Source organism: Acinonyx jubatus, chromosome A2 (assembly GCF_027475565.1).
Source record: "Acinonyx jubatus isolate Ajub_Pintada_27869175 chromosome A2, VMU_Ajub_asm_v1.0, whole genome shotgun sequence".
Taxonomy (NCBI): domain Eukaryota; kingdom Metazoa; phylum Chordata; class Mammalia; order Carnivora; family Felidae; genus Acinonyx; species Acinonyx jubatus.
In genome coordinates, this window is record NC_069383.1 from 49,227,621 (window position 1) to 49,239,740 (window position 12,120).

General features: G+C 39.7%; 1 protein-coding gene across 1 annotated transcript in view; it reads left to right on the plus strand.

Moving 5' to 3' along the window:
- The window catches only part of HIBADH (3-hydroxyisobutyrate dehydrogenase), a 108,676-nt gene that overhangs the window by 82,611 nt on the left and 13,945 nt on the right, over positions 1-12,120 (plus strand). Inside the window, exon 5 of the mRNA XM_027075168.2 lies at positions 11,175-11,308. Coding sequence (XP_026930969.1) covers positions 11,175-11,308 — 134 coding nt within the window. The remainder of the gene's footprint in view (positions 1-11,174; positions 11,309-12,120) is intronic.

Genomic DNA, 12,120 nt, shown 5'->3' on the forward strand with positions numbered 1-12,120 from the left:
ACCCTGTGTAAACAGCAACATGTCCTTGATCCTTATGCAAATCTAGTTAGTTACTTTTCCTTAATGTTATGTTGTGCAGCATCAGAAATGGTTGCACAAAGATATGTAATAGCTGAGGGCTTAGAAAGAATGAGAGTGGACTAAGTCCAGCTTACATTTAGAAGTGCCACTTCTTCAACGATGCCCACTCCACAATTCAAGAGTCCAGATTCTCACAGGGACTCCCGCGTGGTTTCTAGAGATAATAATTCCTTGTTAGCTGAGTGGAGCTTTTTAGCTTCTCTTTAGTTTCTTGCTATCCGCAGTTTACTCCAGTTTGCCGTGAGGTTATCATCTTGCCTTTTCTTACTCCTTCTTATTCTCTACCCTCCTTCTCTATCGGCCATCACTTCTTTTTACCTACCCCCAAAGTTGCAACAGTATATAGTCTATGCGGACAGTCAGCCCTCTGTAAATAGAGGGCAGCTGATCTTGGCGCTTGTTTTTCCTCTCAAGCAGGCTGGAGGGAGACAACCCCAGAGTAGTGGTGTGGGATATGGCAGCCGTTGAATTACGCAGAATTTGGTTGTTGGCCTTGTTTTACTTTGTGACTGTTAATGCTGAATGCAAGGAGTGGATAGAAAATAGCAGATTCCTGTCAGAGAAAAATGTTGCAAATTACGCAACTCCTCAAGAAGGTAAAATAGAAGGACATTACAGTTACGAGCTTATCTAACGAACAGACTTTTTTTACTTCGCTTTTAGAAATGATTTTGAAAGCTGAAAGATACATTGTCTACAAAATGGAGTTTTTTAAATCACACTCTCCAAAGGCATGAAGTTAACTTTCTCCTTGGACACCAGGCATCAAGCTTTCAGAAGCCCAGAGTTTCATTGCGCTCCAACACCGTGCACCGTCTTCATCTGGGGTGAATGTCGGGGAGCTGGTTTTTACAGCGATTTTCAAAATGAAAGCAAACCATTTTGTTCTGTTTACCCCACCCTTTAAAAACCCCACTGCTTCTGTCTGATGGCCTCCGTACTGCACTCACTGGTCCTTCTCAAGCCAGCCCAGCTCCATGCGGAACGTTCTGTTGCTCTTTCAGCATAAGCAGGTCTATTGTGATATTTATCTGAATTCAAACAAGGCTAATTAAAAGAGCTGCTGACAGTTGTTGTGATCTGACTTTGACTGCAGCTTGATGGTCATTATGGGTAAATAATGAACCAGGCCTGCAAATGTAGCAGCTGCCAACTTGGGATAGAAGAACGGCTATTGCTTCCAATTTAAGGATCTATCGACCGCTTCCCTTGTCCCTGCAGATCTTCTGCAGAAAACTAATGTTTTCTGCTGCTGTGTATTGTGGTTTCAGCTGTTTCAGATATAGCCTATAATTTCCTTCTTTAATATTTAACTTAGGACATTATTAGCTTTCAGAGTTAACAACTTTTCTATTTTGAAGAAGTTCAGCTTTGTCCTTACGCATGCTATCACTAGCTAACCAGCTGTGGTTTATTTATACGTGTTTCATTTATATTATGCAGGAAACAGCTAGTCTTAGAAGAACAAGGTATAGCTTTATGAAGATGTTTCAAAATCCTGTGTAGATGTTTTGTTTTTGTTTTTTGCCTTTAGGAGCTAGATGCACGTCCCTTGCTTTATTTTCTTAAAGATAGACACCTGCTGCCACACCTCAGTTTTGCGTTTTGTTCACCTCACCAGTGACTTCTGAAATACTTTGGTGCAAAGCTCTATCAATACGGAGAAACCTCAGTGACTTTCATTACCATGCGATATTGAATGTATCGTCACTCCATCATGAGCTTTTCCGTGTCCTGTTAGCATGTAGGGACAGGTGCATTACAAGTAAGAGAAGAGGCACCTTGTATTCATAGATTAATACACTTTACTGCAGATTTCCCACACTTGTAAAATATAGCTTCTGGATTTCAAAGTCACAGTCTAGAATTTAACACCAGCCAGTACTTAATGACACATCTGTAGCATTTGCTCACCTGCCACGGAAAAGGCTATCTGCATTATGTAAAGCACGAGGACACGGTGGCGCTTTGTGCATAATGCAGCAGAGCTTCGAGATCTTGCTGGGAGGAAATGATCCCAAACATGCCCCTGAAAGACAAGTCTTACTTTGAAAAATAATGATGAAAAATTGCTTATTTCTCCCATGTATTTGTGTCTGTGTTTATTTCAGGAAAAACTAACTAAACTTTGTTTATCTGACTCTAGAATAGTGTTGAGAGTGTTTTTGCTTTTCTGTTTCCAGCATGGATGATGCCAGAAATAGTGTTAACAAGGGGTTATGTTATGCTGGCTTATGTTAAACCAGATCACCCCCTAACATGTGCAGAGCCATTCATCTGTGTCACCAAAACCCAAGAGAACATCTGACATGGACTCTGAAACAGAAACAGTGATCACTTACAAATCAAACATGGCACGCTCTAAACTGATTGTGCACGGCAATCTTTTCTAGAAAGGACAACTAATTGAACATGATAAAGTGTAAAGTTAATTAACACCCTTAAATTTGTTGATTACTTTCACGGGATTATATTGTTCGTTGAGTAGCAGCTTTCTGTCCCAGCTGTCGCCTTTTTCAGCGAATGTCGCTGGTAAACAATAGAGACACCATAACAAGTCGTAAATGGTCCCTGTGACAGCAGCCCCTTGTGAGGCTGCATCTGTAGAAAATGATTAGAACAATTGCATTTTAAAGACGGCTCACATTGCAGCCCAAGTCCCATTGGTCCTCTTCTTGATCTCTTTTGATGGCAGACTGGTTAAAACATTTAAGTTCTTTTGAGTAAATTAAGTGATTTACTACGTTTTGCTATATATCAATGAGAGCGCCTTGGTGGCAGGATTTTTGCAGTATCATAAACAAATATAATTGGAATGTACTTTTTTAGATTTCTTCCCTCTCTAGATTTGACGGCCTCTTTCTGGTAGTTCTAGAATTGAAGATGATCTCCTTATTTGTGACTTGTAAATGGTTATTCTAAGTTATCAGCACTTGAGTAATGGACTTTCTATCATAATCCTTGGTTCAGCTTCTCAGTAAGGCTAAATTCCAAATTTCACTTCTTTGCTGTTTAGGCCAAAGACCTCGCGGTATTCAATCTGAGTAGATTTACTTGTTGTTATATTTAAAATTTTTATAGCATTTGTGTGATAACCGTGTAAAATACCTTTCCAAAGTATTCTTCCATTTGAGCTTCAAGGTAAGTGTGGCAGGTGGTTTTATCAGCAATTTCAGATGGAGGAACCAAGACTGAGAGGTGTTCTAACTTCTCCAAGTGGGGCAGCCTTCAATTGTGACCTCGCTCCAGGTCTCTGAACTCAGAATACATGTTCTTCAGTTTTTTTGTGCCTTCCTAATAATGTCTGCATACATGTGCACTTATTAGGCTTCTGCACGTTTGTGCAGCAGTAAGTGAACGTACCATTGCCACATGTGGAAAACAGTTCTGCAAAGTTGAGCTTTTTTGATAAGCTAGAGAACATTGTCTTACTTAGTCTTAATTAGTATTCTCGGTTATTTTAGTAGCCATTGATTTCTTCTCTGCCTACCTCCTAAACAGACAATGAACATTTATCACACATGTGATATATGCTGGGTGCTAAGATTCAAACAGCGCTTGCCCATAAGAATCCTTACAAGACATACCAGAAAAATCACTGATGAGAGTAGTCTACATGCTTTATTACAAACATCACTAGAAATGTTATAAAAAAAATAGAGAAAGGGGATTATGGTCATGCATTGCTTCTTAGAGTGCACATGAGTTGAGTCTTGAAAGATAAACAGGAGTTAGCCAGGCAAAGGGAGGCAAGGGAATCTCATACAAGGGAGTCACCTAGGAAAGATATGGATGCATAAAAGGAAAAAAATCATTGCACATTCCAGCTACTGTAAATAGTTCAGTATGCATAGCATGATGGTTTTTGTTGCAGGGAGTAGATAGGAAACCAGAGAAGAGTCCAGTTAGAGTCCATTGACAAGAAAAGTAAAACTTCAAAAAATCAGAAACCATTTAAGGACAAAAAAGAGAAAGTTCATTGCTTCCCAGGACTCAGGACAGATACAGTGAGTTATGTAGTTCTTCTTTTTGGTGAACACGAACATGCGAATATTTCAGAAAGAAGAATTTTTACTTAGCAGAAGACAACAGTGAGGCGCTATGTAGAAATGCTGAGTGATAGTGAATAATGTCTTCAGCTGCTGGTTATGTTCATGTTGATGCATAATTTGAAACTTAAGCCTGTTTTGGTTCTCATAACAAAACTGCCAGACATTGGGACACAGATAAACGTAAATATTAGACTGAGGTGATTATTGTTAATGAGCTCTGTTGCAGGTGGGCTAAGATTAGAAAGAGATATAAAACAAGAATTGAATTACTTTGAAAAAATTACTACTGCTTTTGTTGTGAAAATGTGACGAACATCATCTATTGTTTCACTTACTGTCTCCTGATTGAAGTTCCAGATGTGAATTTTTTAAAACACGTAACTTGATGAGGCTCCTTTATTCCTCTCCCAAATAGTGTTTGCCAAGACCTCGAAGATACTCAGACCCATATTTGAAATTTATTGTGAAATCTTATGGTTTCATTTTTGTATTTGTTCTTAATTCTGATTCTCAGTTTTCTGATTGTTTTCTTCTAATAAGCAAACTCACATTGGTTGTGAAGAGAGGTAGGCTTTTATGTGTGTGTATTTAACTAGATAGTAGGCAGAACTCAGTGGCCGTGTATAAAAAGTACAAAATTATTTGCTCAGCTCATGTTTTAAACTGCTCTGTTTGATTTGCAAACAGATTCAGGATACCTGCATTCTTATCGAAGCTTTCAAAGCCTACCCACAGTTGATGGCAAGACCGTTACTCTTTGAGAACAATTTGTTTCTTTTTCCACCCTTTCTCTTTCTGAGAACTCATTATTCTTTCAATGACGGAGGTCAAAAAATGGAAGAAAAGAGGGAATCAGGATTTGGTGGCGATTGTCCTCATCCATGACACTTGGTGTATGATGCTACCTTTTGGCATTTATTTCTGAGTATATGTCTCTTTTCCTGAATTATGGTTTAGACCTTTTGAGGGCAAAGACGGTGTTTCATACCTACTGTGACCTTATATTCTGGACTTTCTGGAATAGTTGTATTTCAGATATTCTCCTAAGCCCATGGGATCGAGGAAATTGTTAAAGGCACCGAACAGTTAATTGCGGATGATACTTTTCTTCTTTGCACCTCCACGTGCCTATGTGTAGACCTCTCCTGTAGTATGCATCTGTCTTTTACTATTTATAATTGTCTGTTTGCCTTCTCTCTTCTCCCATCTCCATATACACGTACACACTCACCTCCACCACCACAAACACTAGGTTTCAAACTCCTTGAGGGCAAGGATTGTTTCCTCTTATTCCCCAGGGTTTCCTCTTGTTCCCCACAGACAAATGGATCTCCAGTGGTCAGATTTTTTTATGTCAACCATAAGTAGGAGTGGAAGGAAAGAAAGAAGATAGTTTAGATAATGGAGACTTCCTGTGATGCCTTTGAGAGAGAGAAAAAGAGAGGCTGACTTTGAGACTTCGATTAGATTTAAAGTGTTTCTCCACTCTAAGGTTGATCGAAATTAAAGCAGTTTCCAAGAGAAGTGGTAGACGCCTGTCCCTTTAAAAACAGGGTGGTCCAGGCACCTATTTTGAATGGTTTGGGCCTTTGCCTTTTCATCTGTACAGATGAGTTCAGTCTTTCTGATTCTGGAGTCATGGGAGAAAAGCACTAGGGGCATCATCACAGGAAAGAGGCATCATCACAGGAAAGTGTCAGATAAAAGCATTAAAGACAACCACAAATATGTAGGCTTATTAGATTTAATTAATGTGGTTACACGAGAAAACTCATTTTCTAATTCGGAACCATTCATATATTGTATAAAATGACACGTGCCGTGGTTTTATGCATTAACATGATAAATGTGGTGGGAGGGTAGATATTTTGTGAACTTGGCAAGTTCAAATGATGGAATTTCAAAAGCTTAAAAGCAATTCAGTGATAATTTTATCTCATCATCTCCCTTTCTAGATGAAACAACTTAGGAGCATTTAATGACTTGCTAGAATGGCAGCTGCTTGGTCTGTAGTCGTTAGCCTCTTCTGTGTCTCTGGGAGAACAGTTACCACCCAGTACTGCGCTCAGTTGTTTCCTTGCTCTCCCCTCTGTCATTGCCTCCTCCTGTCTCTCTTTTTGAACAAATGCTGTGTTTGGTGATGGACCAGACACTGTGCATATGGGGTGAATAAGCCGTAGAGCTATTGCCCTCATGGAGCCAATGTTCATGTGGGGAATATGGACCAAAACCAGATAAATAGAAGAGTTAAAATAAATAGGTGGTAATAAATAGTGTGAATGAAATTAAAGCAGAAAAGGGGATCGAGAATGGTGGGGTGCCTTTTTCGATTGTCAGATTAAGTGGTCAGGTAAGGCCTCTCTGAAGAGGTAAATTTTGAGAAAAAAATCTGGATGCGGTGAAGGGAACAAGTGACGAATATCTAGGGGAAGAGCATTTTAGGCAAAGTGCAAGTCTTTGAGATGGGAGTGTATTTGACTTGTTTCAGGAACAGTAGGAGTTCAGGATGGGAAAGCACTGAGCGATGTAGACAATGGTATGAGATGAGATGGGAGAGGTGGCCAAGGGCTGCATCCTAGAGGGCCTTGTAGGGCTTTGTAGGACTTTGAATTTTATACCGAGAGTGATGGGAAGCATTAGGAGGCTTGAGAGTAGGAAAGAAACGTGAACTAGACTTATGTTTTAAAAGGTTCCCTTGGGGGCACCTGGGTGGCTCAGTTGGTTAAGCATCCAGCTCTGGATTTCGGCTCAGGTCATGATCTCACAGTTCGTGAGATCGATCCTTGCATCAGACTGTGTGCTGACAGCACGGGGCCTGCTTGGGATTCTCTCTCTCCCTCTCTGTCTCTCTGCCCCTTCCCCACTTGCATGCGCACACACCGTTTCTCTCTCTCAAAATAAATAAACATTAAAAAAAAATGGTTCCCTCTGGCTGCTCTATGGAGGGTAGACTATGGAGGCAAGAGCCGAAGGGAGAGCAAGTGGGAAGCTGTTGCAGTAATCCAGGTGAGACATGATGATGGCTCAGTCTAGGGTGGCAGTGATGGGTGAGGAGACAAGGGGCTGGATCACCCAGTGATGGGTGTAAATTCTTAGGAGCAAGGTCACATACACTCATGTGTATGCATACACTCATGTGTAATTCTAGGACTTATCACAGGACCTGATTCTTTTTTTTTTTTTTAATTTTTTTTTTAACATTTATTTATTTTTGAGACAGAGAGAGACAGAACATGAATGGGGTGAGGGTCAGAGAGAGAGGGAGACACAGAATCGGAAGCAGCCTCCAGGCTCTGAGCTGTCAGCACAGAGCCCGACGCGGGGCTCGAACTTGTGAACCACAAGATCATGACCTGAGCTGAAGTCGGACACTTAACCGACTGAGCCACCCAGGCGCCCCAGGACCTGATTCTTAATAGGTTCTCAGTTTTGTTGAACGAGTGAAACAAATGCGGCATTCTTGTCACCTTCCCATATACCCTGCTGCCGCTGAAAGGTTTTACTAGAGGTCTGTGCTGTAATTTTAATATCACTGTCCATGGACCACTTTAGTACTTCCTAACCTGGGCCAGCCTCCTTCCAGTGTTCATAGGTGTCGTCCAAACCCACTCATGTTTAGCCAGAGAGGCTAAAATTCTCCTAGAGAAGACAGCGACTAAGACGACCAGATAGGAAAGGACTTTGAGGTATCATGTAGGTAAAGATAAAACTCCCACTCCACAAACCCATGGCATAAAGTAGTGAGGCCTGACATTTAAGTAGCATGTCATATTTTACAGCATATATGTGTTCATATATTCACAGCCACTCTGTGAAGAAGTTATTAATGCTTTTCCCATGTTATATGCCAAGAATCACACAGCCAGTGAATGGTACATCCCCTAAACCACATATTCCATCTCCAGATTTTTACTCTTTCTATGAACTTACGAATTACTCTTTCTATGAATTTGTATGAATTTCTTATGAATTTATTTATCAAACAGCCATCTATTGAATGTATCATGCACTGTGGTAGTAATGGGAATGCTGACAGAAACAAGACCTCAGTGCTGATCTTGTGGGAGCTTGTAGTGTAATGGAGGCATCAGGTAAGAAAATCAAACATTGTAATAAGGTGTTATAAATGCTGTAATAGAATTAAGCACAGGATATGTTTTGATTTCGTATACATAATTACTAAAATGTAGGGTTAAAATAAATCCCTCTCCCAGTATTCTAGAAACTGCCTGAGTGTGTGTTCTATGTTTTCCTATTCGGGGAAGTGGATTTGAATTAAAATGGCATGGCACTGTAATAAATTTATTGTTTATTATTGATAGACCTCAAACGCTGTACAATGTCTTCTGAAATCTGTAGGATGTCTTACATCCTTTAGAGTTCCACCTTCCTAGATATTATTTCCTAAGTTTAAAATGGTTGCGTTTATTTTAGGATTACTTAGGTCTTAATTTTTTGCCTTCACGATGGGACTAGGCTTCATAGTGTCTCACGCTTAATGGAATATGTAAGGAAAGACAGGGTTTGGTCCCAAGGAATGCCAAAGCTTTAGAATTGCCCAGGTTAGACCCTTACATTGGCATGTAGGCTATGCAAAAGTCCTAATAATTATGCCACCACAATGAGATGAGAGCAGAAATACCATAGACATCTGAGTTAGAAGATGAATTATTCTTTTTTGTGTGTGATCTTCTCGTGCTTAAGTAACTTATTTCTTCTTTTTGAAATCTGTGTTTGAACAAGTGAGAAAGTACACCTGTCAAAAGATTAACCAGCTGAGAACTATTGTCAGCATTAATTTTCCTTTAATAAATGACTCTCTGAAGCTATTTAGCAATCCGTAATCTAGATACAAAGCTATTGACCTATGATGGATAGTGCTGGATTTGTTTGTAAGCTTTGACTTAAATCGTCTACTTAATTTTCCTAGGTCAGATCAACAGGATTAGGAATCAAGATGGTTATGTGGTTTGAATAAAAATGGCTATAGAAATTGAGCAAAATAATTGTAAAAGAGTAATGATCTACCACCTTGGTGAAGTAAATTAGAAACTAACAAAGTGACAATCACTTAAACTTCAACATTATCAGAATGTTCAAAGGACACAGACTGGCTAATTAAAAGCATTTGTTATAATTGGGTTTTTGTACATAATCATTTCCGAAGTGTGTCTGAAAATATTGTGAAATAATGTAATTTAACCTTATGTGTGAGTATCCTCGGCTTTCCTAACATGTGGGCACTTCCTCTTCCACAGTTATTTGGCTAACATAATGCTGACCTCTTTTGCTTTTGATAATTAGTTAAAATAGCATAAACTGTAATAGAAAGGCTGCTTGATCTGGCAATAGCAAAATATTCACAATTTCAATGAAAGAGAAATCTCTTCACTTGGGGTTTTTGTGTATTAAAACGGTGTATTTCATTGACTAAATTAAACTAAAAAGTAGGCCATTATTTGTAGTTATCGATTCTAATGGCCAGATTTGATAAATAGACAATGATGGTTTCTTTATTCCTAGCCACACTGTAAAATCAAGTGTAAAGGCAAAAACTGTACAAGCTTTCTTCCACACACTTTCCTGGTTTTGACCAATAAAACCCAACTTGAAAATTATGAATTAAAATTTTTTTAATACTAAAAGCAGCAATAATACTCTTGGTTTTCTTTTATAGCTGATAAAACGTTAGATGAATGAAGCTTCCCCTCCTTTTTTTAGGGACAAGTCTAGGGCATGTTTTGTGTGCTAACCAATCATTTCAATCAATGACCATGCATCAGACCTTTCTAAAGAGCTAGGAAGGAGTAGCCCAGCCACAGCTCATTTCTTCTCCCTGCTCATATCACTAGGAATGAATTGCCCAAACGGTGTATAGGAGGAGGGAAAAGAAAAATCAAATAATACTGGAAAGTGCACATCAGAATTACTGGTCTAAATAAGCGACTGTTTTCTTTAACTTAAAAAAAGACTCTTACCATCTGAAATGCCTACTTGTGTGCGGGAGAAAGAGCCAGGTCTTCCTCTTTGTAGATCTCATCGGTAGATAGCATGTGGGGAGCAAGCAAATAGACTAAAGACACCCAAATCCCCAGAATAGCAGATCCCTCTGGCTCTTCTTGTGCTGGTCAGGGCACAAGGGCCTTTTTCATATACTTTCTATTGTTTGAATAGGTTTCTTAGAATAAAAGATGCATGAGAAGGACAGATTCCATATGTTTTCACTCCTATGTGGATCCTGAGAAACTTAACAGAAAACCATGGGTGAGGGGAAGAAAAAAAATGGTTAGAGAGGGAGGGAGCCAAAACATAAGAGACTCCTAAAAACTGAGAACAAACTGAGAGTTTATGGGGGGTGGGAGGGTGGGGTGGGTGGGTGATGGGTATTGAGGAGGGCACCTGTTGGGATGAGCACTGGGTGTTGTATGGAAACCAACTTGACAATAAATTTCATAATGAAAAAAAAAAAGAAAAAGAAAAATAATTTTCTTATAAAAAAAGAATAAAAGATGCATGTGAATAATAAAATGCACGCTTCAAATTACCCTATGTCTCGTGCTATGATTATGCCAGATACTTGAGATGAATTGAGAATAAGAGTTTGAATCTGTGTGTTCTTTTGGGTTATTATTAAACTCCACAATACTTGATTTTTAAAATATTCCAGGAGAGGGGCTAGCTCGGCCAGTAGAACATGCAACTCATGATCTCAGGGTCATGAGTCAAAGCCCCACATTCGGTGTAGAGCTTACTTATAAAAAAAATATGTATATGTATATGTATATGATACACACACACACACACACACACACATGCACACACACACACAAAAATATGTATATGTATATGATACACACATGCGCGCGCGCACACACACATTCCAGGAGAGATTTAGGGCATCTTATATACGCCTGACATAAATACAGTTTGGAGGCAAGGTGTTTTCATTTGTTTTGGGGCTTTTCTCTAGTTTTACTATCTACCTAAACACTTGAAGAAATGTATCCTTTTGTTCTGTCCCTTTACCCCCAAACTATTCAGGTGTGGGAGCTGCTCGGTCTAGGAACCTCACATTTATGGTGGGAGGAGTCGAAGATGAATTTGCTGCTGCCCAGGAGTTGCTGGGGTGCATGGGCTCCAATGTGGTGTATTGTGGAGCTGTTGGGACCGGGCAGGTAACATTTTCACATTAATGACCCTGACTTGATGATATACAATTGGCTAAGGTTCACTTGTCTTTCCTGACCATACTATTATTCCAACCCCACTCTGTTCAATTTGTGGATTCTTTGCTCAGATTTTCTTAAATTAATTTGGAATAAATTAGTTTTCCGTCATTCCTGCTGGAATTAAGCAGACATCAGCCAATTAACTTATTAAAAAAGATACTGAAAATTTCATCATTCACATTCAAATTTCATCATCCTACTGGCCACTGAAATCATCCTTAATAGTGCTTCCATAGGAAGTGCTCATGGTGTCTCAGTTGCTGTTTTCCTCCAATTATGTACTGCAGCTCTGTTTGTAATATAGTCAGGAAGAAGTAATCTGTGCACTTTTATCTTTTTCTTGAAAAGCGAATAATGTTCGGGGCACCTGGGTGGCTCAGTCGGTTCAGTGTCTGACTTTGGCTCAGGTTATGATCTCACGGTCGGTGGGTTCCAGCCCTGTGTCGGGCTCTGTGCTGACAGCTCGGAGCCTGGAGCCCGCTTCGGATTCTGTGTCTCCCTCTCTTCTCTGCCCCTCCCCTGCTCCTGCTGTCTCTCTCTGTCTCTCAAAACTGAATAAACGTTAATTTTTTTTTTAAAGAAAAGCAAATATTTTCATTTAGAAATATATCAGTTCTCTAATCAGATAGAGGTGAATGGCAACCCTGAACTCAGAAATCAAACTAGTTATCCCCCTACCACCACCACCACACGCACTCTCCCTCAATCTCCCCTCCTCTTAATGCTTGGTCCTGGTCGCTGGCACCCTCTTTATCTTA